The 24,852-nt window shown below is 51.8% G+C and overlaps 1 protein-coding gene and 2 pseudogenes across 1 annotated transcript; all 3 read left to right on the forward strand.

The window, feature by feature from the left end:
* The first annotated feature begins 7,201 nt into the window (after positions 1-7,201).
* Positions 7,202-8,067, forward strand: LOC128937117 (mas-related G-protein coupled receptor member H-like; annotated as a pseudogene).
* Positions 8,068-17,301: 9,234 nt separating this feature from the next.
* LOC128936198 (mas-related G-protein coupled receptor member B4-like) lies at positions 17,302-18,237 on the forward strand. The gene has a single exon (XM_054274945.1). It carries the CDS (start codon positions 17,302-17,304, stop codon positions 18,235-18,237), a length of 936 nt encoding a protein of 311 aa, XP_054130920.1.
* Positions 18,238-23,476: 5,239 nt separating this feature from the next.
* LOC128936975 (mas-related G-protein coupled receptor member H-like) lies at positions 23,477-24,397 on the forward strand (annotated as a pseudogene).
* Positions 24,398-24,852: the final 455 nt, after the last annotated feature.

Consider the following 24,852-nt stretch of genomic DNA (forward strand, 5'->3'; position numbering starts at 1 on the left):
CCTGAAGGACCTCGGCACAGAGGCTGAAGGTTTCCTTTTGCCTCCTGATTAATCAATATCCATAGGATCACCCTCTCTGTGGTGCTGTATTCCTGCAGGAGAAGGGAGCAGGGGCATTGCCTTGGGTGATTTTTGTGGGATGCTCTGCAGGGAGCACATTGCAGCATGGCTTTCCTCCTCCCTCCTGGATCCACATGGCTCCAAGCAGTGCAGCTGGGCTCAGTGCTGTTCCCCAGCTCGATTCCCCATGCAATGACCCTCATGGCCTCGGCCCCAGGGAATGAACTCCATCTCCTCTGGCTCAGCAGATGAGTTCCATGGTGTTTCCAGGGAGCTCTTGCCTGCAAAGAATGGGACACCTTCATCCCTGGGGACACACCCAGCATGGGGTGGCAGTGATTTCCCAAATCCCTGCAGGGCTGGTGCCTCTGGATGGCAGGAGAGGGGTTGGGATCACAGGGAGCATCCTTCCCCTTCTGTCCAGCAGAGCCAGCCCTGCATTCCCAGCTGATGGGAAGGGACACCAGGTAGGGCTGCAGAGCTGGGGAGGGACAGCAACATTCCCTTATCCATTCAATGGGAATGTCTCACATTCTTCAATTACAGAATTAAATCCTTCTGAGTAAAGTGCAGGGTCGATAGTGAACTCTGCTGAACTCCTGTACTTGTATTCAGAATGTACATGGAACATGGAAAAATTCCCATCACCAGATGCTTGGACCATTGAATTGCACAGAAATTAGGGGGCATCATGGTTTGACACTGATGCAATGCCAGTGCCCCCATGAGAATACTTTCTCCCTGGTGTCTACTGTGTGATGTGACCAGGAATAAGCAAAGCAGGCTCCTTCTTAGAAATAAAGAAAACTTTATTAATGAAACTACAAGAAAATAACTAAACTACAAGGAAAGGAAAAAAACACACAAGGAAAATGAAAACCTTACAAAAGCATTTTCCTCCTCCCTCCACCAAATTCCAATACAATACATCTCCCAAACCACCAACTCTTGGTCTGGCACCACCCTTAAGAACACTCAATCCTCAGTTCACAAAGAGGAGGAGTGCTTCTTTGTGCCATGGGCTTCTTGTCACACATAGCACTGCCCGAGATCATTTGCCATCGTGACCTCCTCCTTCTATGCCCAGTGCTCTCACCACTGCACGTGGACCAGGGCTGCTTCTAGGGTTCCTTTTAAGGATGCCTTGTCTCCTTCCAAAAAGGCACAGTCTCAACTTCGGGACATCTGTCGCCACCATGGTTTTTGCACCCCCTGGGGCTGAGGGGTACCCACACTGAACCCTCCTGGTTCTGAGGCATTGCCCCCCCCAGAAGCAGTCTCTGTATCACAAGGAAACAGTCCTTGGCTACACAAAAAAGAGTCCAGCAAAAAAAAATGCCACTCCATCTTCTCCATTCTTCCAACATCTCTCTCTCTGCCCAGACCTTCATCACTCTTCTAGGAAAGATTAATGTTCTGCAAAGTTTTCATTGTCAACAAAGGGGTTAAAAGCTCCCACAAGCGGCTGGACACATCGCTGCCTCCTCTGCCTCCTTCTCCCCCCCCCTTCCTCCTTCTCAGCCATGCTGCCTGCTGCCACACGTTTATCAAGTTTCAAGGTAACTCCCAGGCACGGCTCTGCCTCTGTCTCTGTCTCCCAGAAGCGGGGGCTGGGGGGAATACCTCACAGTAGTTCTTGGATGCTTCCACCCTTGGGTCCCTCAGGGTCAGGCCCACCTCTCCCAGGCCGCGTGGCTTTCCCCTCCCCTAGCCCAGCCAGCAGCTGGGCCGTGGGAGAGATCAAACTCTCTCCCGCCAGAAACCGAAAGGGAACCATCCAGAGGGGAACCCTGCTTTTAACCCTGTGTTTTCAGACGTGGATCCAAATGTCCCTATGGCCACATCAGGTGCCAATATTTAAGTCTGAGCACCCATTGGTTTGGCTACAGCATCTGAGAAATCCCATTTCTGGTCACACCACCACAGGGGGTTATGATGCTCTTCTGCAGAATGGGGCCATCCATCCTCTGGTTCCCCAGCATCAGTGTCCAGGGAAGCCCTTGGGCACCTCCACCCTGAACCTGGCCACCCTCAGGAGGAGCTGCACAGCCACTCTGCACAGCAGCTCCAGCCACAGCCCAGCCTCTCCTGATCTTTGTCATTCTTTAATTACCCCTCCATCTCTTATGGATTTATGGTTTTTGTTTCCTTCTACTGTGGTAGTCCCAGCCTCTGAATTTGTTGAATAAACATCATCCTTGCTTAACTGCAGAGCCTGTCTCTGTTAAACAGTGTCCAAAATGGCTCATTTCCTCCTTTTTTTCCCATTCTAAAGCCTCTGGCTGCTCTGGGAGCAGGGCAGGTTCCTGTCCCATACCCGAACCCTTCATGAGGCACGTGCCTGCAATGGTTGGGATGATGTTGGCAGTGCCAAGAGCTCCTGATTCCTGCTGGGAGAGACCTGGGCAGCAGCCGCATCTCTTGCTCAGGGGGAAGTTCTCCCTCCAATTCCGTCTGCCTTAAATCCGGGGAAAACCACTGTGCCATTGCTTCTGGAAAGGGAAGTGAGGGTGAAGGTCACGTGTGAGACAGGCTTTGGAGACACAAGTAAGGCTAAACAGCTAAGAATTTATTAACAGAGTTGTTAATAATTAACAGAAGACACAGACTGTGACATCTGAGAGGGTTTTCCTCTCCCTGACTCCCGTTTCCTGTCCATTGGAAAGCCAAAACTTTCCATGGTGGAACATCTTGTCCAGGTAATAACAACTCAGCCAAGGCGTCCCTCCCAAGGAAAGTGCAGAAGGACCATTATCCTTCCATGTACTTTTTCTGCTTCCCAGCACCTTCCTTGTCTCCACTGTCACCCAGGCCGCTCCCTACCTGAGCTTCCTTTCAAATGAGCAAGACTTCAAAGAAAAAGTTTTCCTGGCTGTCCCTGCCCATGGAAGAAGGAGAGATGGAATGAGATGATCTCTACCATTCCTTCCAACCTGTCCTGGGTGACTGTATGAGCTGAATTGTGTCCCCATTCATCTGTTTAGCCCAGAAATTGGTTTTGCACATTTCACACTGGTTCTTGAGCAAAGAGGGGCAGAGCAGATGCAGCAGTTTGTTTTCAGAAGCTGCGCTCACTCCTCCCCATTCCTGCTCCCAGACCGTGCTGTCTGCAGCACAGACATGCAGCACAGAGCTCTCCTTTGCTTTTGGGCTTTTTAAGCCAGCTCAGGCAGAGAAGTTCCCTGGACTGTGGTTTTCCTTTTGCTTGGAACTGTTCAAACCTGCTCTGGACTGAAAACCCAGAAGAGCACTGGGAGCTCACACCTGTGGCCCACCGGGGCCTGGGACACGGCATTTTCCAGCACCAGAGGGACTGAGAAGGGACTGAGTGAGCCAAACTACACTCCACAGCAAGGACTCTCTAAATTTGCCAACTCTTCAGAGCAGCAAGAGATTTTATTGTTTCATATTGTTTTCATTTCCTATCCTTGTGTATAATTTGTTTGTTAAATAAACAGTTTTTTCCACTTTTCTATAAGCAAATCTTTTCCTGAACCATCTGTGAGGGAGAGCCTGCTTGAATTTATTTTCTAGAGGGATCCCATTTGAAGGTTTCCTCCCAAATTTATCCGAAACCAGGACACAACCCAAACCATTCCATGAGGATTCCTGGTGTCACCCACTACAGCCCCAGGCAGGAGTTCCCCTGCTGCACACAGCACCAGCCTGACAGAGCTCAAGGAGCATTTGGACAATGCTCTCAGGCACAGGCTGGGATTGTTGGGATGTCCTGTGCAGGGCCAGGAGCTCAATTCCATGATCCTTGTAGGTCCCTTCCAACTCTGGATATTTTATGGTTCTAGTTATGCTGACTATCTTCCATGATGATTTCACTTGATGATGACTTCCCTGTGTTGTCCCTATGCCCTGGCTCTGGCACTAAAGCCTCACAAGCCCTCTGCAAGGCAACACTACCAGAGGGGGTGAATTCTTTGCAGAGCTCCCAGCCAGGCAGTCAATCAGAGGGAGGGCACTGCTCTGGGCACAGGTGAGCAGGAGAGAGGGGCTGGGGGCAAAGACAGAGAAGTCAAACGCCCTCAGCAAGAGCCAGTGCCCAAAATCAGCAGTGAAGAAGGGGAAGGAGATGACAGGAGCAGCAGGAGCAGGGCACAGAGCTTCCCTGGCAGCTGTTTCCATGAGCAGCACAGGAGCCTGGCCAGCAGGGCCAGAGCAGAACAGGGCAGGCTGAGCACTGAGAAGGGGCAGCTCAGCACCAAGGCCATGGGCACCAAAGGGCAGCAATGGAGGGTGGCAGTGAGCAGCAAGGAGAGCAGCCAGAGCAGGGCACACAGGAGCACCGGGAAGCACTGGGAGCAGGGGCAGGGCCAGCAGGACACTGGAGGACAAACAGAGCTGTGACAGCACTGAGGGCTGTCAGAGAGGAGACAGCAGCAGTGAAAGCCAAGAGGATGGGGACCTTCAGCCCAGCTGTCACAGCCCACGAGCCCAGCTGGTGGCAGAAGCTCTCTGGGACAGAAAATATCCCCAGGCTAATGGTGATGGAGAGCAGGAAGGTGGAGCCAGCCATGGCCAGGCTGAGCACACAGGGGGTGATGGGGTTCCTGTGGATGCAGAAGCTGAGGAGCCAGAGCACAGCCCCATTCCCACCATCCCACACAGGGACAGCAGCAGCAGCAGCAGCGGGACAGGCACTTTTCCCCACTTGCTTCCCACTGACAGAGGGTGGGGTCAGATTGGTTATTGGGAAGAAATCCTTCCCTGTGAGGGCTCTGAGGCCGTGGCACAGGTTGCCCAGAGGGATGGTGTCAGGTAAAAACAAACACAAATGCTCCCATGTCTGAGGAGGAGGAGGGTGAGCTCTAATAAAGGGCTGGAAAGGGGATCACAGCACCCTGGTCCCTGATAGCTTTCATTGCATCATCAAGGGGATTGGCAGTAATCAGGGTGGGCTCTAAGTGCTGCTGACCTGGCTGCAAGCAACTGAGTGCTGTCCATCCATTGGGCTGTGGAACCTGCATTGGAATGACAAAACTGGGAATTCCCAGCTCAGTTTGCTTTCTTGAGGCCAGGGAAGGTTTTGGCAATGATCTTGAAAATCAACCCAGAATGGGAGTTGTTTCTGAGAAGCACACAGATGACTGCACAGAGCTGTGAGCGCTTCCAGCACTGCCAGCAGCATTCCAGTGCCACCAGCCCCACCAGCAGCTCTCTGCTGCTGGAGGGATAATGACCCCTCAGGGTAGATAAATGAGGAATGGTAGAAACCTGCTGAGAGAGGGAAAGCATTTGGAGAATGTCCCATTTGGAAAAAAGATTCTAATCAGGAAGAAATGAGGAGCCATTCAAAGAAATCTGCATGTCGAGCTACTTCCTGTATGGCAGGTAAAAGTTCAAGACAAATAACTGACAGGAAGGAAAATTCTGACGTAACCAAAGATTTAATTTCTGACTTTCCCGCCAAGTCTTGCGAAATACCAGCAGCACATGGAACGAAGCAGAGCCAGCAGGATGGGATTGGGGAGCTCCTGGTGACCTGGGCACTTTCTCCTTCATGTCCCTGACCTGGCAGGTGCCACTTTAGGACACGGATCCCAAAGGAGCAAGAGGGACCAGGAAGCGCCGCTGATCTGCACAGACCCCTTTGCCTGCTGCTGCCCCACAGGGAACAGGTCAGTGGAATGTTTGCCTTCCTCCCTACCCCACCTTCCTCTCCTTCAGTAGTTCTCTCCCAGTGACTGCAGCACCCTCCCAGCTCCTCTCTCTCCCCTTGTACATCCCCACTGTATCCTAATACTGAAATGGGCCAGAACAAACTTTCTAACACAATGCAAAGCATTTGGAAGCAGGAATTCTCTACCTGCACAGGACAGAGAGGAATCTCTCCTTGTGTTTTGTGTATGGTGAGACTTTACAACAGCGTATTAATTCATTAGAACCACATGTAGGCATTAAAATTTTTTCTCTTCTAATGCAAAAACGTGTTTTTCCTAGAACTCATTTCCTCGCATCCACCTCCTCCAGGAAGTTGTTTTATGATCCTGGAGGATCATTAAGAGCGGTCTCTCTGGTGCTCATATTCAATGAATGCTGCCATATTAAAGGTGCCCTTGCCTTGAACTTTTCTCTTGGCCATGATTCCTGTTCCAGAATTTGCCCCAAAATCACTGCAGGCCTCCTTATGTGTTTCTGCACTGGTTCCTGCCACGTTTGTCATTCTGTCTGCCAGCCTTTACATCCTTTGAGAAACAACCGCGCAGTTTTTAAAATTTTTAAAGGTTTATTAAACCTTAACATAAATTGCAACGGGACATAATAACATAATAAACAAAAGGACTAAATAAGGAGAAGCAGGCCTGGGAGCTTCCCTCATGGCTGACCACCACGTGGCTAACTGATCTTCAAGATGGAAGCTTCACCTTTGATACCCCGGGGGTTGCATCAGCTAAACCTGGCCCCTCCCAAAGTCTGTCAGTCAGCCCTTCTTTGTGTTTATTGCTGGAGCCTGCTTTCCTGCAGCTTGACTGGAGGGTCAGGTGTTCTCATGCTGCAACTCTTCCTCCCCCAGCAACAAGCTTTTGTACACCCCTTCTTTCTACCTGTCCTAGATGACTCAGGATCTCTGATGGCAACAGGACAGAGGGGAGAGAAGGGGACTCTGGGGAGAACAGGGGACATCTAAACAACAGACTGCAATGACATAATTATATATCAATAAAGCTTCTCTTAATATTCACACAGTATTCATCCCTTAACTGTGAGAGCCAATTATCTCATTATCCATCTGTAACACATCGTTCTAAATTTTGGCCACTTTGCTTTCAAAGAACTTCAGAAGAAGTGAAAATGTTCATTTTCTGTGTTATTTATCAGCCTCCTGCCGAACAGCCCAAACCTCCCACCTCCCTCTCCCACCCCACAATTTCCACTGCCCTCCTCCCCTGCACATCTCACTCCTCCCCAGTCCTCCTCCACCTATATCCTTCCCACTGCAGGGCACTGCTGAGGAGCCACATGGTCCATCCCTGGATTCTCCAAGCACTGACTGCACATCCACTCTGACCACAGCCAGGGGCCACATCCCACTGCCTGCCCAGCGTCCATCCAGGGGATGAACATCGTGTCCCCCCCTGCCAACTAACCCACTGAAGGGAAAGATCTCTGTGCGACAGATGTCCCCAGCATGGCCACACACAGTGTGACACTGCTCATCTGCCTCTCTGGGCTGGCTGGGAACGGGGCTGTGCTCTGGCTCCTCGGGTTCCGCATCCAGAGGGACACGATGAAACCCGTCACTGCCTAAATCCTTGACCTGGCCATCATCAACTTCCTCTTCCTCATCTTCATGGTCCCCTCCGCTCTGCTCTTCCTGCTGGAGGATTTCTCCTGCTCCTCCATCATGCCCCCAGCATCCATACGCTTCCATTTCCTCCTCTTCCCGATGTTCCACAGCGTAGGGCTGTACCAGCTGATGGCATCAGCATCGAGAGGGGCAGGTCCATGCTCTGCCCACCTGGGCTCTTCTGCCACCTTCCCCAGGACCTCTCATGGGTGGTGGTCAGTGCCGTGCTCTGGGCCCTTTCCATCACTGTCATTGCTGCCATTTCTGCGGTGAATTCCCTGTGCCAGTCACAGGAACACAAGCTCTGCCGCGGGGCTCTCATCTCCCTGTACATCCTCAGCTTCCTCGTCTTTGCTCCATCCATGGTCATTTCCAGCACAATCCTCTTCATTCACTTCAAGGGTAGCTCCTAGCAGCAGCAATCCAAGAGGCCTGACATCATTTTCTTCCTGGCTGTGCTCCTCACTCTCCCCCTCAGTCTCTGGAATTTCCTGCAGCAGCTCGGCTACACCACTGTGTCCCCCCGGGTTGTTCTCCTGTTTGCCTGCATGCACAGCAGCATCAACCCCTTCATCTACATCTCAGTAACAAAGTGCTGGAGGCGCTGCTCCATGGGGTCCCTCAGGGAGTGCCTCCAGAAGGTGTTTGAGGAGCCAGAAGGGAGCACTGCCCCCAGTAATGATGCCACCATGGACAGGGGGGTCTGAGCCTGTTGAACCCTTCAGGTGCCCCCATGCAGGACCATGGGGCAGTGACTTAGGATCATCCTCCCACCCTTATTCTGGCAGGAAAAGGGAGCAGAAGCATTGAAAACGGCCGTGTGGGAGGGATGCTCTGCACAGAGCACATTGGAGCATGGATTTGCTTATCCCTCACAGGTCCTAGAGCTCTTTAACCCCAAAATAATCCTTCCCAACATGGCTGTGATCCCAAAATTCCCCCTGGCACCTGGTTCCTGAATCCCAGTGAGGTCTGATATCAATAAACAGCACCGTGAACCCTGAGCTCCTTTTGGCCCCTCTGCCAGCGCTTCCCGGCTTCCTCTGGCTGCTGCTGCCAGCTGGGAATGTGGCTGGAGGGAGGGGACAGAGAGGTTGTTAGCCAGGAATTCTGTGACTGTTTAGGAATTTCTGTAATGAACTATGTTGAATTAGTCAAGGCTTACTTCACTGTGGATTTTAGCTAGTTTTTATTTAGATCTGTGTTGGCTGAGTGTCAGTAGAAAACTCTATTTACCCATATCCCTTAGATAATGTACTCAATAGTTGGAGAACAAAATTCAATAATGTATTTTTAATGGTTATCCTACAGCTAGAAATTAATTGGACGTCATAGAATAAGAAGGATATCTTGAGATAATTAGGAATTCAGAAGTCTATACACACCAAAACTCTTGATAATAAATTGCAAGAGATAATTTGTAATGGCACTAAGGGAGCCATTTCTAGGCTTTTGCACCTAAGAAAAGTTAAGAAAAGGGAATTGTCTAACCAGGACATCAAATCTGATAAATTATTGTTTAGCTGGAAAAAACTTGGCTTATGCATTAATCTAAGAGAGACAGCATATTGTGGTAGTAGTTAAAAGAAACAAAACAACAATACCATGATGTAAAAATTGGGAGCACTTTTGAGAGTATCTATGAAAAAATCTTGGATATTACAGTGTATAAAAATGCCTGGAAATCATTGTTTCTTTGAACACGTCTATGGCAAATATAATTCCACTATGTTCACAATTTTGACTCAAAATTGTTATTAGTCTAACACACTTTTGCGGTTAGACTTACAATGTCTTGATTTCAGAGGGGACACAGCCATGGCTTGTGCTCCCTGGAGCAACCATGATCCCCAGTACCCAGAGCTGGGCTGGCACACACAGGATGGCCCAGGGGCTCAGCATTCCCCACAGTGAGTGCTCTGTGAGTGTCACAGCAGAGATCTCCACAAAGATCTTTCATTTTCAGTTTTGTGAGCCAGGTGCAAAGGTGTCTCTGCCTTCAGAAATTCTTCCTCTCCACTGCCTTCAGCTGCTCCCTCAGCAGGCTCAGGTGGTGCAGCAGCAAGGAGAGGAGGAGGCCGTGATCCTCAGCACAGCCACCCCCTTCCAGGAGCAGGGTGACACCTGTGTTTGTCACCATGGGCTCCACGGGGCATCAACCCCCTCTCTATGGCTTCCCTGAGGCCACCAGCCCCACCACACCCCACACCTTCTCTCCAGCCCCACCACACCCCACACCTTCTCTCCAGACCCACCACACCCCACACCTTCCCACCACATCTTCCCAGCAGCTCCATCATGTCCCACCCCTCCCACACCACCCTCCCATCCCACTCCCCATGCAGCCCACCCACCTCCCGTCCTTCCCATCCCTCCCAGCCCCGGGCCTGAGGCTCCAGTCCCTCCCCACGGGCTGCTCACCCTAGCCTGCCCCGGAAGGCTTTGGGGCCGTCTTTCTCTTGGAGATGCCCCTCCCCAGCTCCATCCCTGCTCTCCAGCCCCCCAACCTCCTTTGGACACAAACAAGAGGCACTACAGGGATGGCTCCACTGCTGTTCATTGCGCTGCAGAAGCATGGAATTGCCAGGAGGAGCAGAAACACTGCTGGGGCTCCTGAGTGGGGCAGGAGAGGAGCGGGGCTGTCTGGAGGGGAAGGCAGCCTGGGGGGAATTTCTAGAGGATGTCAGAGGGGGCATGATGCCTTAGGATTTTAGCCTTTCTATTTTTCATATCCTGTATTGCATTAGTGCATTACTCTAAACTCCATGGAAAGTGTTAGTTAACTGTCTGCACATTTTGGTCAGACAAAACAATCCCTCTAGGCCTGAAATTCAAGGACATTCTACTGCCTCAGGCCCAGAAAAGTACAGACAAAAGTGAATTGGGGAAGGCAAACTGGGGCTAAATGACTTCATTACCTGAAGCTGTAATTGGAGGATTAACCCCTGATTTGTAAATGGACCAAACTTATATCTGTCGGAAGAACTCATGACCATTGTCCATTTTGGGTGCAGCCCCTCTTGGAGGCTTGGAGAGCCCAAGGTGAACCTTTTGAAGGCCTTTCATCAAAGCCTCCTTTCATTCTCTTCACCTGCTCTGGCCTCTGTTCCAGGGAGCCAGCCCAAGGCATCAGGCAGACAGGGGCTGGAGGGGGCAGGAGGGCTCTGGGTGCCACCAATCCCAAATCCCCCACTGGACAGCAGGGGAGGCGGAGGGGGAGGGGGAGGGGAGGGGGAGGGGGAGGGGGAGGGGGAGGCAAGGCGAGGCGAGGAGAGGGACCAGCTCACATCGGCTTCCTCAGGCCATAGGAAGTCTTTGGCAATGATCCCAGAGTTCTTCCTGGAACAGGAGTTACTTCTGAGAAATACCCAGCTGCCTCACCAGCACTGCCAGCATTCCAGAGCCACCAGCACCACCAGCATCCTTCTGCTGCTGGAGGGACAGTGACCCCGCAGAGAAGAGAAAGAAGAAATGGTACAAGTCTCTCAGGAGAGAGAAGGCAGTAGGAGAAAGGGACAGTCTGCAGGGAAGGAATGTTTCTCATCAGGAGGAAACAGGGAGGCATTTGCAAAATGTTTCATTTGGAGCTTTTGACAAAAGTCACTTCCTCTGTATGAAAAAAAAACCCCAGGACCAAAAACTCAGAGAAGTGACATTCTGACGTAGCCAAAGATGCAATTTCCAACTCCCCCCATGACTCCTGGTGAGCAACACCAGGACAGGGCACAGAGAGGAGCCAGCAGGACGGGAATGGGGAGCTCCTGGTGACCTGGGCACTTTCTCCTTCATGTCCCTGACCTGGCAGGAGCCGCTTTAGGACATGGATCCCAAAGGAGCAAGAGGGACCAGGAAGCGCCACTGATCTGCACAGACCCCTTTGCCTGCTGCTGCTCCACAGGGAACAGGTCAGTGGAATGTTTGCCTTCCTCCCTCCCCCACCTTCCTCTCCTGCAGCAGCTGCTCTGTTCCTGACACCCTCTCCCGGTGACTGCAGTGCCCTCCCCAGGTAATCCATCCTCTGCTCTGCACTTCCCTTCCACATCCCCTGCAGAACAACCCAATTCTCCCACCCCCCTCTCCCACCCCACCATTCCCGCTGCCCGCCTCCCCTGCACATCTCACTCCTCCCCATTGAATCCTTCCCACTGCAGGGAGCTGCTGAGGAGCCACATGGTCCATCTCTGGATTCTCCAAGCACTGACTGCCCATCCGCTCTGACCACAGCCAGGGGCCACATCCCACTGCCTGCCCAGCATCCATCCATGGAGGAGGCCACCATGTCCCCATCTCCTGCCTCAGCCACGGAAGGAGATGATCTGTGTGAGACAGATGTCACCAGAATTGCCATACACAGTGTGACACTGCTCATCTGCCTCTCTGGGCTGGCTGGGAACGGGGCTGTCATCGGCCTCCTCAACCTGAAAATCCCCAACTATCGCTTCTTTGTCCTGGCTGTCACTGATTTCCTCTTCCTTCTCCTCACAGTCCCCTCGGCCCTCCTCTTCCTGCTGGAGGATGTGTCCTGCTCTCCTGTCATGCCCCTGCTGTACCTGAGTTTCCTTTTCCAGCTCTCAGTGGTCTCCTGCTACTGGGCGCTGTTATGGCTGATGCCCAGGAGACGTGTTGTATATATGGACAAGCTCTGCAAGTTCTGCTGTCGCTGTAACCTTCTTCTACTCCTGAGGTGGGTGGTGGGAAGTGTCCCACGCTGAGCCTTCTTTGCTCTCTTTGCTGTCATCCCCACAGTGACATTCCTGTGCCCATCAGATGAGCAGGAGCTCTGCCGGGCAGCTCTCATCTCCATGTACATCATCATGCTGCTCCTCTTTGTTATACCCATGCTCATTTCAATCACAGTTGATTTCATTAATTCCAAGGTGGGCTCCCAGCAGCAGCAGCCCAAAAGGCGCGACATTGTTATCCTCATGATTGCGGTCTTCACTCTCCTCCTCAGCCTCTGCAATTTCCTGCAGCAACTCAGTTACATCGTTGTGTCATCAGAGGTTATTTTCCTGCTCGCCTGCATCCACAGCAGCATCAAACCCTTCATCTACTTCTTGGTGGGGAGGTGCTGGAGGCCCTGCTCCATGGGGTCCCTCCGGCTCTCCCTCCAGAGGGTCTTTGAGGAGCAGAAAAAGAAACTGCATGGAGAAATGATCATGCCATGAACACGGGGATCTAAGCCTGTTTATTCCTCCCACTGCTCTGCTGAGTGACCCTAGAACAGTGACTGAGGGATTCCTTGAATCACCTGATCAATCAATATCCAGAGGATCACCCTCCCCTGAGGGTCTATTCCTGCAGGAGAATTCCTGCAGTAATGTTGTATTCCTGCAAGAGAAGACAGCAGGGGCATTGCCTTGGGTGATTTTTGTGGGATGCTCTGCAGGGAGCACATTGCAGCATGGCTTTCCTCCTCCCTCCTGGATCCACATGGCTCCAAGCAGTGCAGCTGGGCTCAGTGCTGTTCCCCAGCTCGATTCCCCATGCAATGACCCTCATGGCCTCAGCCCCAGGGAATGAACTCCATCTCCTTTGGCTCAGCAGATGAGTTCCATGGTGTTTCCAGGGAGCTCTTGCCTACAAAGAATGGGACACCTTAATCCCTGGGGACACACCCATCATGGAGTGGCAGTGATTTCCCAAATCCCTGCAGGGCTGGTGCCTCTGGATGGCAGGAGAGGGGTTGGGATCACAGGGAGCATCCTTCCCCTTCTGTCCAGCAGAGCCGGCCCTGCATTCCCAGCTGATGGGAAAGGACACCAGGTAGGGCTGCAGAGCTGGGGAGGGACAGCAACATTCCCTTATCCTTTCAGTGGGAATTTGTCACATTCTTGAATTCCAGAATTGAATTCTTCTGAGGAACGTGCAGGGTTGCTAGTGAACTCCACTGAACTCCTCTGCCTGTATCCAGAAAGTACATGGAATATGGAAATTCCCCTTGCCAGATGCTTGGACCATTGAATTGCACAGAAATTAGGGGGTTATGCTGCTCTTGTGCAGAATGGGGCCATCCATCCTCTGGTTCCCCAGCATCAGTGTCCAGGGAAGCCCTTGAGCAACTCCATCCTGAACCTGACCACCCTCAGGAGGAGCTGCACAGCCACTCTGCACAGCAGCTCCAGCCACAGCCCAGCCTCTCCTGATCTTTGTCATTCTGTAACCACCCCTCAATCACATTTGCATTCATGGTTTTGGTTTCTTTCCACTGTGGTAGTCCCAACCTCTGAATTTGTTGAATAAACAAAATCCTGGCCTAACTGCAGGGCCTGTCTCTGTTAAACAGTGTCTAAAATGGTTCATTTCCTTCTTTTATCCCATTCTAAAGCCTCTGGCTGCTCTGGGAGCAGGGCAGGTCCCTGTGTCATACCAGAGCCCTTCCTAAGGCACGTGCCTGCAATGCTTGGGATGATGTTGGCAGTGCCAAGAGCTCCTGATTCCTGCTGGGAGAGACCTGGGCAGCAGCCACATCTCTTGCTCAGGGGGAAGTTGTCCCTCCTTTTCCCACTGCCTTAAATCCAGGGGAAACCAACGTGCCACTGCTTCTGGAAAGGGAAGTGAGAGTGAAAGCCTTGGGTGGTGAGTCAGGCTTTGGAGACACACATGAGAGAGAGATACTTGGACATCTGAGAAGGTTTTTCTCTCTCTGTCTCCCATTTTCCTGTTTATTGGAAAGACGCTTTCCAAGGTGCAACCACTTTTCCAGGGATGAACAACTCAGCCAGGGAATTTCTCCGAAGGCAAGTGCAGGAGGTTCATGATCCTCCAATGTACATTTTCTACTTCCCTGTCACCCAGGTCACTCCCCAGCTGACCTTCCTTTCAAAAGAGCAACGATTTCAAACAAAAGTTTTCCTGGATGTCCGTGACCATGGTAGAAGGAAAGATGGAATGAGATGATCTCTGAAGTTCCTTCTAACCCAAACAATTCCATGAGGATTCCTCACGTCAGTCTGCATCCAGCCCAGGCAGGAGTTCTCCTGCTGCACACAGCACCAGCCTGACAGAGCTCAAGGAGCATTTGGACAATGCTCTCAGGCACAGGCTGGGATTGTTGGGATGTCCTGTGCAGGGCCAGGAGCTCAACTCCATGATCCTTGTGGGTCCCTTCCAAATCTGGGTTAGAGTGGCTCTATTTCATGATGGTTCTCTTTCATGATGATTCCACTTGATGATGACTCCCCGGTGTTGTCCCTATTTCCTAGGCACATCCTCAACAGACCTCTGCAATGCAACAATTACAGAAGAGGTGAATTCCTTTGCGCAGCTGCCAGGCTCCAGCTGCTGTCCCTGGGCCAGGATCTGCAGGAGGTTCCCTGGAATGGTCCCTTGGGAAAGGGGAGCGCAGCCCGCGGGCTGAGCCCGAGCAGTGTCCGGCGCGGGCTCTGTCCCAGCTCCTGCCACAGCCCCTGCTCTCCGTGCTGCCTCGTGTTCTCCAGGGCTCTCACACACAGGCAGCTGCCTCAGAGCCTGCCAGGGGCTCAGGGCTCTGCTCCTCAGCTGCTCTTCACTCTGCCCGGGAAATGAGCAATGGGAGAGAGCCTCAGCAACCACACCTGTGCCCAGAGCACTTGGGCTCCATCTCAGCTTCCCTTCCATTTTAAAGTAACCCCAATCCCAAAATCTTGTCTTTTGAACCGCCTGACCTCATCCCCTCTCATTTCTGGGGTGGATCCTTAGGGCCCTGCACTACAAATGTGCTGTTAAACTTTGATTTCTGGTTCAAATCTAGTTTTCCCCCTTGTATACTGCAAGTTCAGTGGTATTTCACCTTCACCATACAGTTTCCAAGAGGATTCATACAATAATAAAGTCCGTGCATGAGCTGGAGCACTGGCACAGAGCAAAGGGATGATTTAGGACTTCAGCCAGGTCATTTCTTCTGAGAAGAGGCAAATCAATGCTACTCCCATGGTATTGGAATGTTGGGGGACACAAGACAGATGATGGACTTTGGACCTGGCTGACATAAGAGATTTGATAACAGGATGCCTTGGCAAAAGAAACATAACTTTGAAATGTAGACCTAGATTGCAAAAAGAATAAATCAGGCAGTTTTACCAGAAAAAGAAAATCCCATTAAACTCTGCAAGCAAGAGATGTTATATGCATAAGGTTGTGTATGTGATTTTAACCTAACCATTGTAGTACACATTACTAGTCTCCCTGAAATAGTATATAAACGTTTGTATTCCACAATAAAATCATATTCTGATCACCAAGTCAGTTTCTCCATCACTTTCCATCACTGACACCATGGCTTTAATCCTTACAAAGTTGCAGGTTTCATCTGAGTCATCCTCTACACTCCCATGGCAGTCAGAAAGCAGCCTACAGTGAATTCCAAGCAATTCCTGGAAAGCTGAGGTGAGATGATTCCCACCCAGGCTGACATGGGCCTCAGGGATCTGGGATGCTCCTCCTGGAAACTGCTGGCCCTGGAACCAGAACTGTCACCTCTCTTCCCTGCTGACACCGTGTTTGTGTCCCCAGCTATGGAATCTCACAACCCCTCAGCAGCCCTATCCATTCAAGGGCATACGCTTCATGATCCAGCAGCTGATGGGGCTCCAGGAGAGTTGGAGAGGAACTTTGGACAAGGGCATGGATGGAGTGACAGGACAAGGGGGATTGGCTTCCCACTGACAGAGGGTGGGTTTAGCATGGATATTGGGAAGAAATCCTCCCCTGTGAGGGTGGTGAGGCCCTGGCACAGGCTGCCCAGAGGGATGGGGTCAGGTAAAAACAAAAACAAGGGCTCCCGTGTCTGAGGAGGAGGAGGATGAGCCCTGATGAGGGACTGGAAAGGGGATCACAGGAGCCCAAAATCTGGCCCCTAATACCTTTCATTGCATCGTCAAGGGGATAGGCAGTAATCAGGGTGGGGTCTAAGTGCTGCTGACCTGGCTGCAAGCAACTGAGTGCCGTCCTTACTTTGGGCTGTGTGAACCTGCATTGTAATGACAGAAATGGGAATTCTCAGCTCAGTTTGCTTTCTTGGGCACAGGGGAGGTTTTGGCAATGATCCCCGACCTCTTCCTAGAAGGGGAGTTGTTTCTGTGCACTCAGATGTGGTGAGCATTTCCAGCACTGCCAGCATTCCAGTGCCAGCAGCCCCACCAGCAGCTCTCTGCTGATGGAGGGACAATGACCTCTCAGGGGAGATAAATGAGGAATGGGCGAAACCTGCAGAGAGAGGGGAAGTATTTGGAGAATGTCCCATCTGAAAGAGTTTTTCGAATCAGGAGGAAACCAGGAGCCTTTCAAAGAAATCTGCATGTTGAGCTACTTCCTTTATGGCAGAAAAAAGTCAAAACAAATAACTCCGAGGAAGTAGCCTAAGATGTAATTTCCTACTCCCTCCTGACTCCATCAAGCCTTGGGAAACAACACCAGGAAAGGGAACAGAGAGGAGCCAGCGGGACGGGAATGGGGAGCTCCTGGTGACCTGGGCACTTTCTCCTTCATGTCCCTGACCTGGCAGGAGCCGCTTTAGGACATGGATCCCAAAGGAGCGAGAGGGACCAGGAAGCGCCGCTGATCTGCACAGACCCCTTTGCCTGCTGCTGCCCCACAGGGAACAGGTCAGTGCAATGTTTGCCTTCCTCCCTACCCCACCTTCCTCTCCTGCAGCAGCGGCTCTGTTCCTGACACCCTCTCCCAGTGACCACAGGGCCCTCCGCACCTCCTCCCTCCTCTGCCCTGTACTTCCCTTCTGCATCTCCTGCTGAACAGTCCAAGCACACTGCTTCCCTCTCACACACCACCATTCCCACTGCCCTCCTCCCCTGCACATCTCACTCCTCCCCACTGAATCCTTCCCACTGCAGGGAGCTGCTCAGGAGCCACATGGTCCATCCCTGGATTCTCCAAGCACTGACTGCCCATCCACTCTGACCACAGCCAGGGGCCACATCCCACTGCCTGCCCAGCGTCCATCCATGGAGGAGACCACCGTGTCCCCATCTCCTGCCTCACCCACTGAAGGAGATGATCTCTGTGAGACAGAAGTCACCACCATGGCCACCCACAGTGTGACACTGCTCATCTGCCTCTGTGGGCTGGCTGGGAATGGGGCTGTGCTCTGGCTCCTTGGGTCCCGCTTTTTGTGCAGGAACAGCACCATCCTTTACATTCTCGTGCTGACTTTTTTGGACTTCCTCCTCCTCCTCTTTGTTTTGCCCTCCACCATGCTCTTCCTGCTGGAGAATGTGTCCTGCTCTATCATCATGCCCTTGCAGTACGTGGGGTTGCTTTTCAGGGTGTCAGCGGTGTCACACAGCATGTGGCTGTGCACACTGACATTCATCAGCATCAAGAGGTGCAGGTCCACCCACTGCCTGCTCTGGCACTGCTGCCACCATCCCCAGCAGCTGTTGAAGGTGATGCACGCCCTGCTCGGGGCCTTCTTCATCACTTTCATCATTGTCATTGCCATAATATTTTCTCTGTGCATTGTCCTGCTATCTGAGCACTGCTGGGTTTTTTTCATCTTCATGCACGCCTTCAACCTCCTCCTCTGTGCTCCCTTCATCCTCATTTCCAGCAAAATTGTCTTCACTCATTTCAAGCCTGGCTCCCATCAGCAGCAGCCCAAGAGACTCGACATTGTTATCTGCCTCATTGTGCTCTTCACTCTGCCCCTCAGCCTCTGCCATTTCCTGCAGGAACTCGGCTACACTGTTGTGCCCTCCCAGGTTCTTTTCCTGCTCATCTGCATCCACAGAAGCATCAACCCCATCATTTGCTTCTTGGTGGGGAGGTGCTGGAGGCCCTGCTCTGTGGGGTCCCTCCAGCTCTCCCTCCAGAGGGTCTTTGAGGAGCCAGAAGAAAACACTGCCCACAGCCATGATCCCATCATGGACACCGGGATCTGAGACTCTTGATCCCTTCCACTGCACTGCTGAAGGACCCTGGGACAGTGGCTGATAGATTCCTTGAGTCTCCTGATCAATAAATACCCACAGGATCACCCTCCCTGTGCTGCTGCATCCCCAGCCCCTTTCCAGGCCGCTCTGGGCTCTGATCCGTGCTTGTGGGGCCTCAGCCTTGAGGAGCAGCCCCTGGCCTCAGCTCCTGTGGCGCTGATCAGAAACACCCTCTGCTCCCAGCAACTGCTGCTGTCCAACCACCTCCTGGGCTTTTATCAACAGCCTTGCAAATTATTGTACTACCCTGGATGCCACAGCATCCCTGCTCTCCCACTGTCCCAGGAAGCTGCCGGCCTCAAGTGTGGCCAGGCTGAACCATTGCTGTGAGTGCCGCCCATGCCTTGGGGCCCTGTGAGCAGCGGCCCCAAAGGAGAGCCTTGGAGCTCTGCTGGGCCCAGCAGCGCTGAGCAGAAGCTCCCTGGCACTGGGGCCTCTCCCAGCTGGGATCTCTCCCGGCTGCTGCCCTGGGCTGATCCCTGAACGCCGACGGCTCCTGGGCCCATCCCCCAGGTCTCCAGGCCCAGCCCTTGGCCCAGGGAGGAGATGCAAAGGGATCCGCAGGGAGCATTTCACTGCCTGCCAGGGCAATTGCTCACAGGCACCTTGCACTCACTCTGCCTGCCTGGCTGGCTGTGTGCACACACATCTGCATCTGCTCTGGCAAATGTGGCAGAAATGCTGCTCTCTCAGGTGTGTTAGTACCTGAGATATCTCACTGGGGCAGGCCTGGAAGGAACTATCAGGCATAAATAATTTTAAATGTTCTAAGTGAGATTCCTCTGCTGAATGGCTAACTTGAAGCTATAACTGAAGTATTATTAAGTTGAAGTGTTGTAAATCTTTTACGTTTTTCTCCTTTTTATCGTTACCCTACTTTTTATCCCTACCCTGTGTCCTTTTGTCACACGCCCTTGAACACACAAACAAATACACAGGGATAGAACTTGGGTGTGCTGGTGCTTATTATTAAAACTTTTTACTGATTTTACTGGGTTTTACTGATATCCTTGCTGGTGGTTTTGTGCCTTCAGAAATTCTTCCTCTTCCCTGGCTTTGGCCTCTCCCTCAGCAGGCAGGGATGGTGCAGCTCCAAGGGGAGGAGCAGTCCGTGCTCCTCAGCACAGCCACCCCCTTCCAGGAGCAGGGTGACATCTGTGTTTGTCACCGTTGTCTCCACAGGGCATCAACCCCCTCCCTGTGGCTTCTCTGAGGTCTCTGAGCTGGGGCTGTTCAGCCTGGAGAAGGGAAGGCTTCAGGGAGACCTTAGAGCCCCTTCCAGGGCCTAAAGAGGCTCCAAGAACTGGAGACAAGCGTTGGAGAAAGGCCTGAAGTGACAGGACACGGCAGAATGGCTTCCCACTGCCAGAGAACAGGGTTAGGGGGAATATTGGGAAGAAATTCCTCCCTGTCAGGGTGGAGAGGCCCTGGCACAGGTTCCCAGAGATGCTCTGGCCTCCCCATCCCTGGAGGTCTTCCAGGCCAGGCTGGATGGGGTTTGAAGCAGCCCGGTCTAGTGGAAGGTGTCCCTGCTTGCAAAGGGTGAGATGAGGAAAAAACAACCACAAGTATTCCCAAGGCTGAGGAAGAGGAGGATGAGCTCTGGTGAAGGGTTGCAAGGGGCACCCCAGCACCCCAACATCTGGTCTCCAATAGCTTTTATTGCATCATCAGGGGTACTGTCAGTAAGAAATGTGGGCTCTGATGCTGATAACCTGCTGCAAGCCTGTCGTGGTTTGGCACTGGCCAAATGCCAGGCACCCGTGAAAGCCGTTCACTCACCTTCTCCTGCTCTCAGCTGGGCAGAGGAGAGGGAAACAAAAATTAACAAAGGGATCATGAGTTGAGATGAGGACTGGGAGAAAAAACATTACAGGAACAAAAAAACTTGTTCAAATGTAATGGTATTATATAAATTTATTATATACAGAGGCAGAGGATGATAATGAGAAGTACTAAAAATCTTTAAAGCATTTTTTTTTCCCCCAGGCCCTACTTCCTTCCCACCAACAGTGCAGGGAGACAGGGCAAGGGGGTTCTTCACCAGCATTGAAGCACTGCCAATAAAACACTGTTTGCCTGCGAAAAAAAACAGGTTATTCATTAAACTAAGATAGATGGCAGATTCTGGTAGGAATTAAAAGAAACAAAACACCGATATCACAATATAGTAAATTGGGAGCATTTGGGGGTATCTATTAAAACATCTTGAATATAATAGTGTATAAAAATGCCTGAAAATTGTTGTTTCTTTGGACATATGTATAGCAAATAAATTTCCAATATGTTCACAATTTCGACTCAAATTTATTACTAGTCGAATACACTTTTGATTTTAGACTTAAACTTCTTGGTGTCAGAGGAGACACAGCTATGGCTTGTGCTCCCTTCAGCAACCATGATCCCCAGTGCCCAGAGCTGGGCTGGCACAGACAGGATGGCCCAGGGGCTCAGCATTCCCCACCCTGAGTACTCTGTGAGTGTCACAGCAGAGATCTCCCCTGGGATCTTTAATTATTATTTTTGTGAGCCAGGAGAAGAGGTGCATTTGCCATCAGAAATTCTTCCTCTCCACTGCCTTCAGCTGCTCCCTCAGCAGGCTCAGGTGGTGCAGCAGCAAGGAGAGGAGGAGGCCGTGATCCTCAGCACAGCCACCCCCTTCCAGGAGCAGGGTGACACCTGTGTTTGTCACCATGGGCTCCAGCGGGCATCACCCCCCTCCCTGGGGCTTCCCTGAGGCCACCAGCCCCACCACATCCCACACCTTCCCACCACATCTTCCCAGCAGCTCCATCATGTCCCACCCCTCCCACACCACCCTCCCATCACACTCCCCATGCAGCCCACCCACCTCCCGTCCTTCCCATCCCTCCCAGCCCCGGGCCTCAGGCTCCAGTCCCTCCCCACGGGCTGCTCACCCCAGCCTGCCCCGGAAGGCTTTGGGGCTGTCTTTCTCTTGGAGATGCCCCTCCCCAGCTCCATCCCTGCTCTCCAGCCCCCCAACCTCCTCTGGACACAAACAAGAGGCTCTACAGGGATGGCTCCACTGCTGTTCATTGGGCTGCAGAAGCATGGAATTGCCAGGAGGAGCAGAAACACTGCTGGGGCTCCTGAGTGGGGCAGGAGAGGAGCGGGGCTGTCTGGAGGCGAAGGCAGCCTGGGGGGAATTTCTAGAGGATGTCAGAGGGGGCATGATGCCTTAGGATTTTAGCCTTTCTATTTTTCATATCCTGTACTGCATTAGTGCATAACTCTAAACTCCATGGAAAGCGTTAGTTAACTGTCTGCACATTTTGGTCAGACAAAACAATGCCTCTAGGCCTGAAATTCAAGGACACTCTACTGCCTGAGGGCCAGAAAAGTATAGACAAAAGTGAATTGGGGGAGGGCAAACTGGGGCTAAATGACTTCATTACCTGAAGCTGTAATTGGAGGATTAACCCCTGATTTGTAAATGGACCAAACTTATATCTGTCTGAAGAACTCATGGCCATTGTCCATTTTGGGTGCAGCCCCTCTTGGAGGCTTGGAGAGCCCAAGGTGAACCTTTTGAAGGCCTTTCATCAAAGCCTCCTTTTATTCTCTTCACCTGCTCTGGCCTCTGTTCCAGGGAGCCAGCCCAAGGCATCAGGCAGACAGGGGCTGGAGGGGGCAGGAGGGCTATGGGTGCCACCAATCCCAAATCTGCCACTGGACAGCAGCAGAGCCCAACAGGCCACACCTGCAGCCAGGGAGAGGCCAGGGACTGGGAACCCATCAGGATAGCATGGCATGGCATGGCATGGCATGGCATGGCATGGCATGGCATGGCATGGCATGTGAAGGGATGACATGGCATGGCATGGAGCAGGAGTGAAATCAAAATCAGACAGAATAAGCTCCTAACACCAATGGTGTTAGCAAGTGAAGTATTGGGCAGCAGGACACGCAGAAGGATCTCTCCTTATTTCTGTGTGTGTTGTGAGACTTTACAACTGTGTCCACTATTACCATACATAGATGTGGAATCCACAAAATCAGAGGGTTTTGGGAAAGCTGCAAAAGGCAGGCCTCAGAGACAGAACTGTGATTAGAGCTAAGCAGCAGCCATGAGATAGGCCAGCAGAAAAATTATTTAAAAAGTAGGAAAGCAAAGACCAATACAACAATAGTCTGTGTATTAATGCTTGTCTAGAATATTTCCCTAAGCTACAGAAAAGTTTATCTAGCAAGATATTAAGAAGTTTGAAGCTTAATAATATAGCTGTGTGCATTGTGTTTTAAGACTTACAAGTAGGTATTGTATTTGAAATAAGAAAGCATTGTTTTAACTAAAGGTACGTGTGCTTATAGTAGTTAGATAGAGCTACTGTCAATGTGCTTTTGCTTTGTGTGATATGTCAAGAAGCTTATAAACTAAGTTGTAACATTAAGTTCTTAGTCTGCTGCCTGGGATGTGAGCTGGTGGCATCTTCCCATTGTCATAACAATGTAATGAGACTGATGCTGAAAAATAAAACCGCTCAAGGCACGTTTCACAGCAGTCCCGTCCCGTTTGTGATTTGTACATATACCCCTGGTCAGCGATACATAGACATTAAAAAGTTTTTCTTATCTAAAGAACAACTTAAACATAAGCGTAAATATCAATTTCCTAGAACTAATTTCCATGCATCCACTTCTTACTGGGAGTCCTCTGATGGCCCTGGAGGTTCATTGAGTGGGGGCTCTGGTGGTCGCATTCACTGAGTGCTCTGATATTAAAGGTGACCTTGCCCTGAACTTTTCCTTTGGCCATGTGCTCTTGCTTCTTCTTACAGAAATTTTGCCAGAAAAAATGTGGACCTCCTTATGTTTGTCTGCGCTGGCTTCAGGCACATTTATCACACAGGGTCCACATCTTTACATATTTTTATCTATTTGCCCAGTTAGTCTTTAAGCAACTTCAAGAGAGTTGAAAATTTTTATTCTCTCTTCTTTATCAATCCCCTGCACATCGGCCCACCCCCCCCCCCTCCTCCCTCCCCCACCCCACCATTCCCACTGCCCTCCTCCCCTGCACATCTCACTCCTCCCCACTGAATCCTTCCCACTGCAGGGAGCTGCTCAGGAGCCACATGGTCCATCCCTGCATTCTCCAAGCACTGACTGCCCATCCACTCTGACCACAGCCAGGGGCCACATCCCACTGCCTGCCCAGCGTCCATCCATGGAGGTGACCACCGTGTCCCCATCTCCTGCCTCACCCACTGAAGGAGACGATGCCTGTGTTATCGATGTCACCGATGTGGCCATACACAGTGTGGCACTGCTCATCTGCCTCTGTGGGCTGGCTGGGAATGGGGCTGTCATCGGCCTCCTCAGCCTGAAAAGAAGGAACGCTGGCCTCTTTGACCTGGCTGTCATTGACTTCCTCTTCCTCCTTTTTGCAGTCCCCTCTGCCCTCCTCATCCTGATGGAGGACGTGTCCTGCTCTCCTATCGTGCCCTTGATGTACATGAACTTTGTTTTTCAGCTGTCATTGGTCTCCTACTAATGGGTGCTGTTCAGGCTGATGAGCAGCATCCCTGTGTGGTATATGCACAACCTGTGCCAGCTCTGCTGCCGATGGGACCTTCCTCTGCGCCTGCTGTGGGTGGTGGACACTATCCCATACTGGGCCATCTTGGCTCTCTTCACCGTCACTCCCACAGTGACATTCTTTTGCCCATCACACCAGCAGGAGCACTGCCGGGCAGCTCTCATCTCGATGTACCCCCTCATTCTGCTCCTCTTTACTGCACCCGTGGTCATTTCTGGCACAATCTATTTCATTAATTCCAAGTGGGGCTCCCAGCAGCAGCAACCCAAGAGGCGCGACATGGTTATCGTCATCACTGTGCTCCTCACTCTCATCATCAGCCTCTGCAATTTCCTGCAGCAGCTCGGTTACATCACTGTGTCCTCACGGGTTGTTTTCCTGCTCACCTGCATCCACAACAGCATCAAACCCTTCATCTATTTCTTGGCAGGGAGGTGCTGGAGGCCCTTCTCCATAAAGTCCCTCTGGCTCTCCCTCCAGAGGGTCTTTGAGGAGGCAGAAGAAAACACTGCCCACAGCGATAATCCTACAATGGACACAGTGATCTGAGCCTGTTGATCCCTTCCACTGCTCTCCTGAAGGACCCCAGGAGGCCCCAAGGAGGCTGAGGGTTTCCTTGAGCCTCCTGATTAGTCAATATCCACCGGATCACCCTCCCTGTGGTGGTGTATTCCTGCAGGAGAAGGGAGAAGGAGCATTGCCTTGGGTGATTTTTGTGGGATGCTCTGCAGGGAGCACATTGCAGCATGGCTTTCCTCCTCCTCCTGGATCCACATGGCTCCAAGCAGTGCAGCTGGGCTCAGTGCTGTTCCCCAGCTCCATTCCCCATGCAGTGACCCTCATGGCCTCAGCCCCAGGGAATGAACTCCATCTCCTTTGGCTCAGCAGATGAGTTCCATGGTGTTTTCAGGGAGCTCTTGCCTGCAAAGAATGGGACACCTTAATCCTTGGGGACACACCCAGCATGCGGTGGCAGTGATTTCCCAAATCCCTGCAGGGCTGGT

The sequence above is a fragment of the Melozone crissalis genome, unplaced genomic scaffold, assembly GCF_028551555.1.
Source record: "Melozone crissalis strain CALT ecotype California unplaced genomic scaffold, PUWL_Pcris_2 ptg000018l_1, whole genome shotgun sequence".
Classification (NCBI taxonomy): domain Eukaryota; kingdom Metazoa; phylum Chordata; class Aves; order Passeriformes; family Passerellidae; genus Melozone; species Melozone crissalis.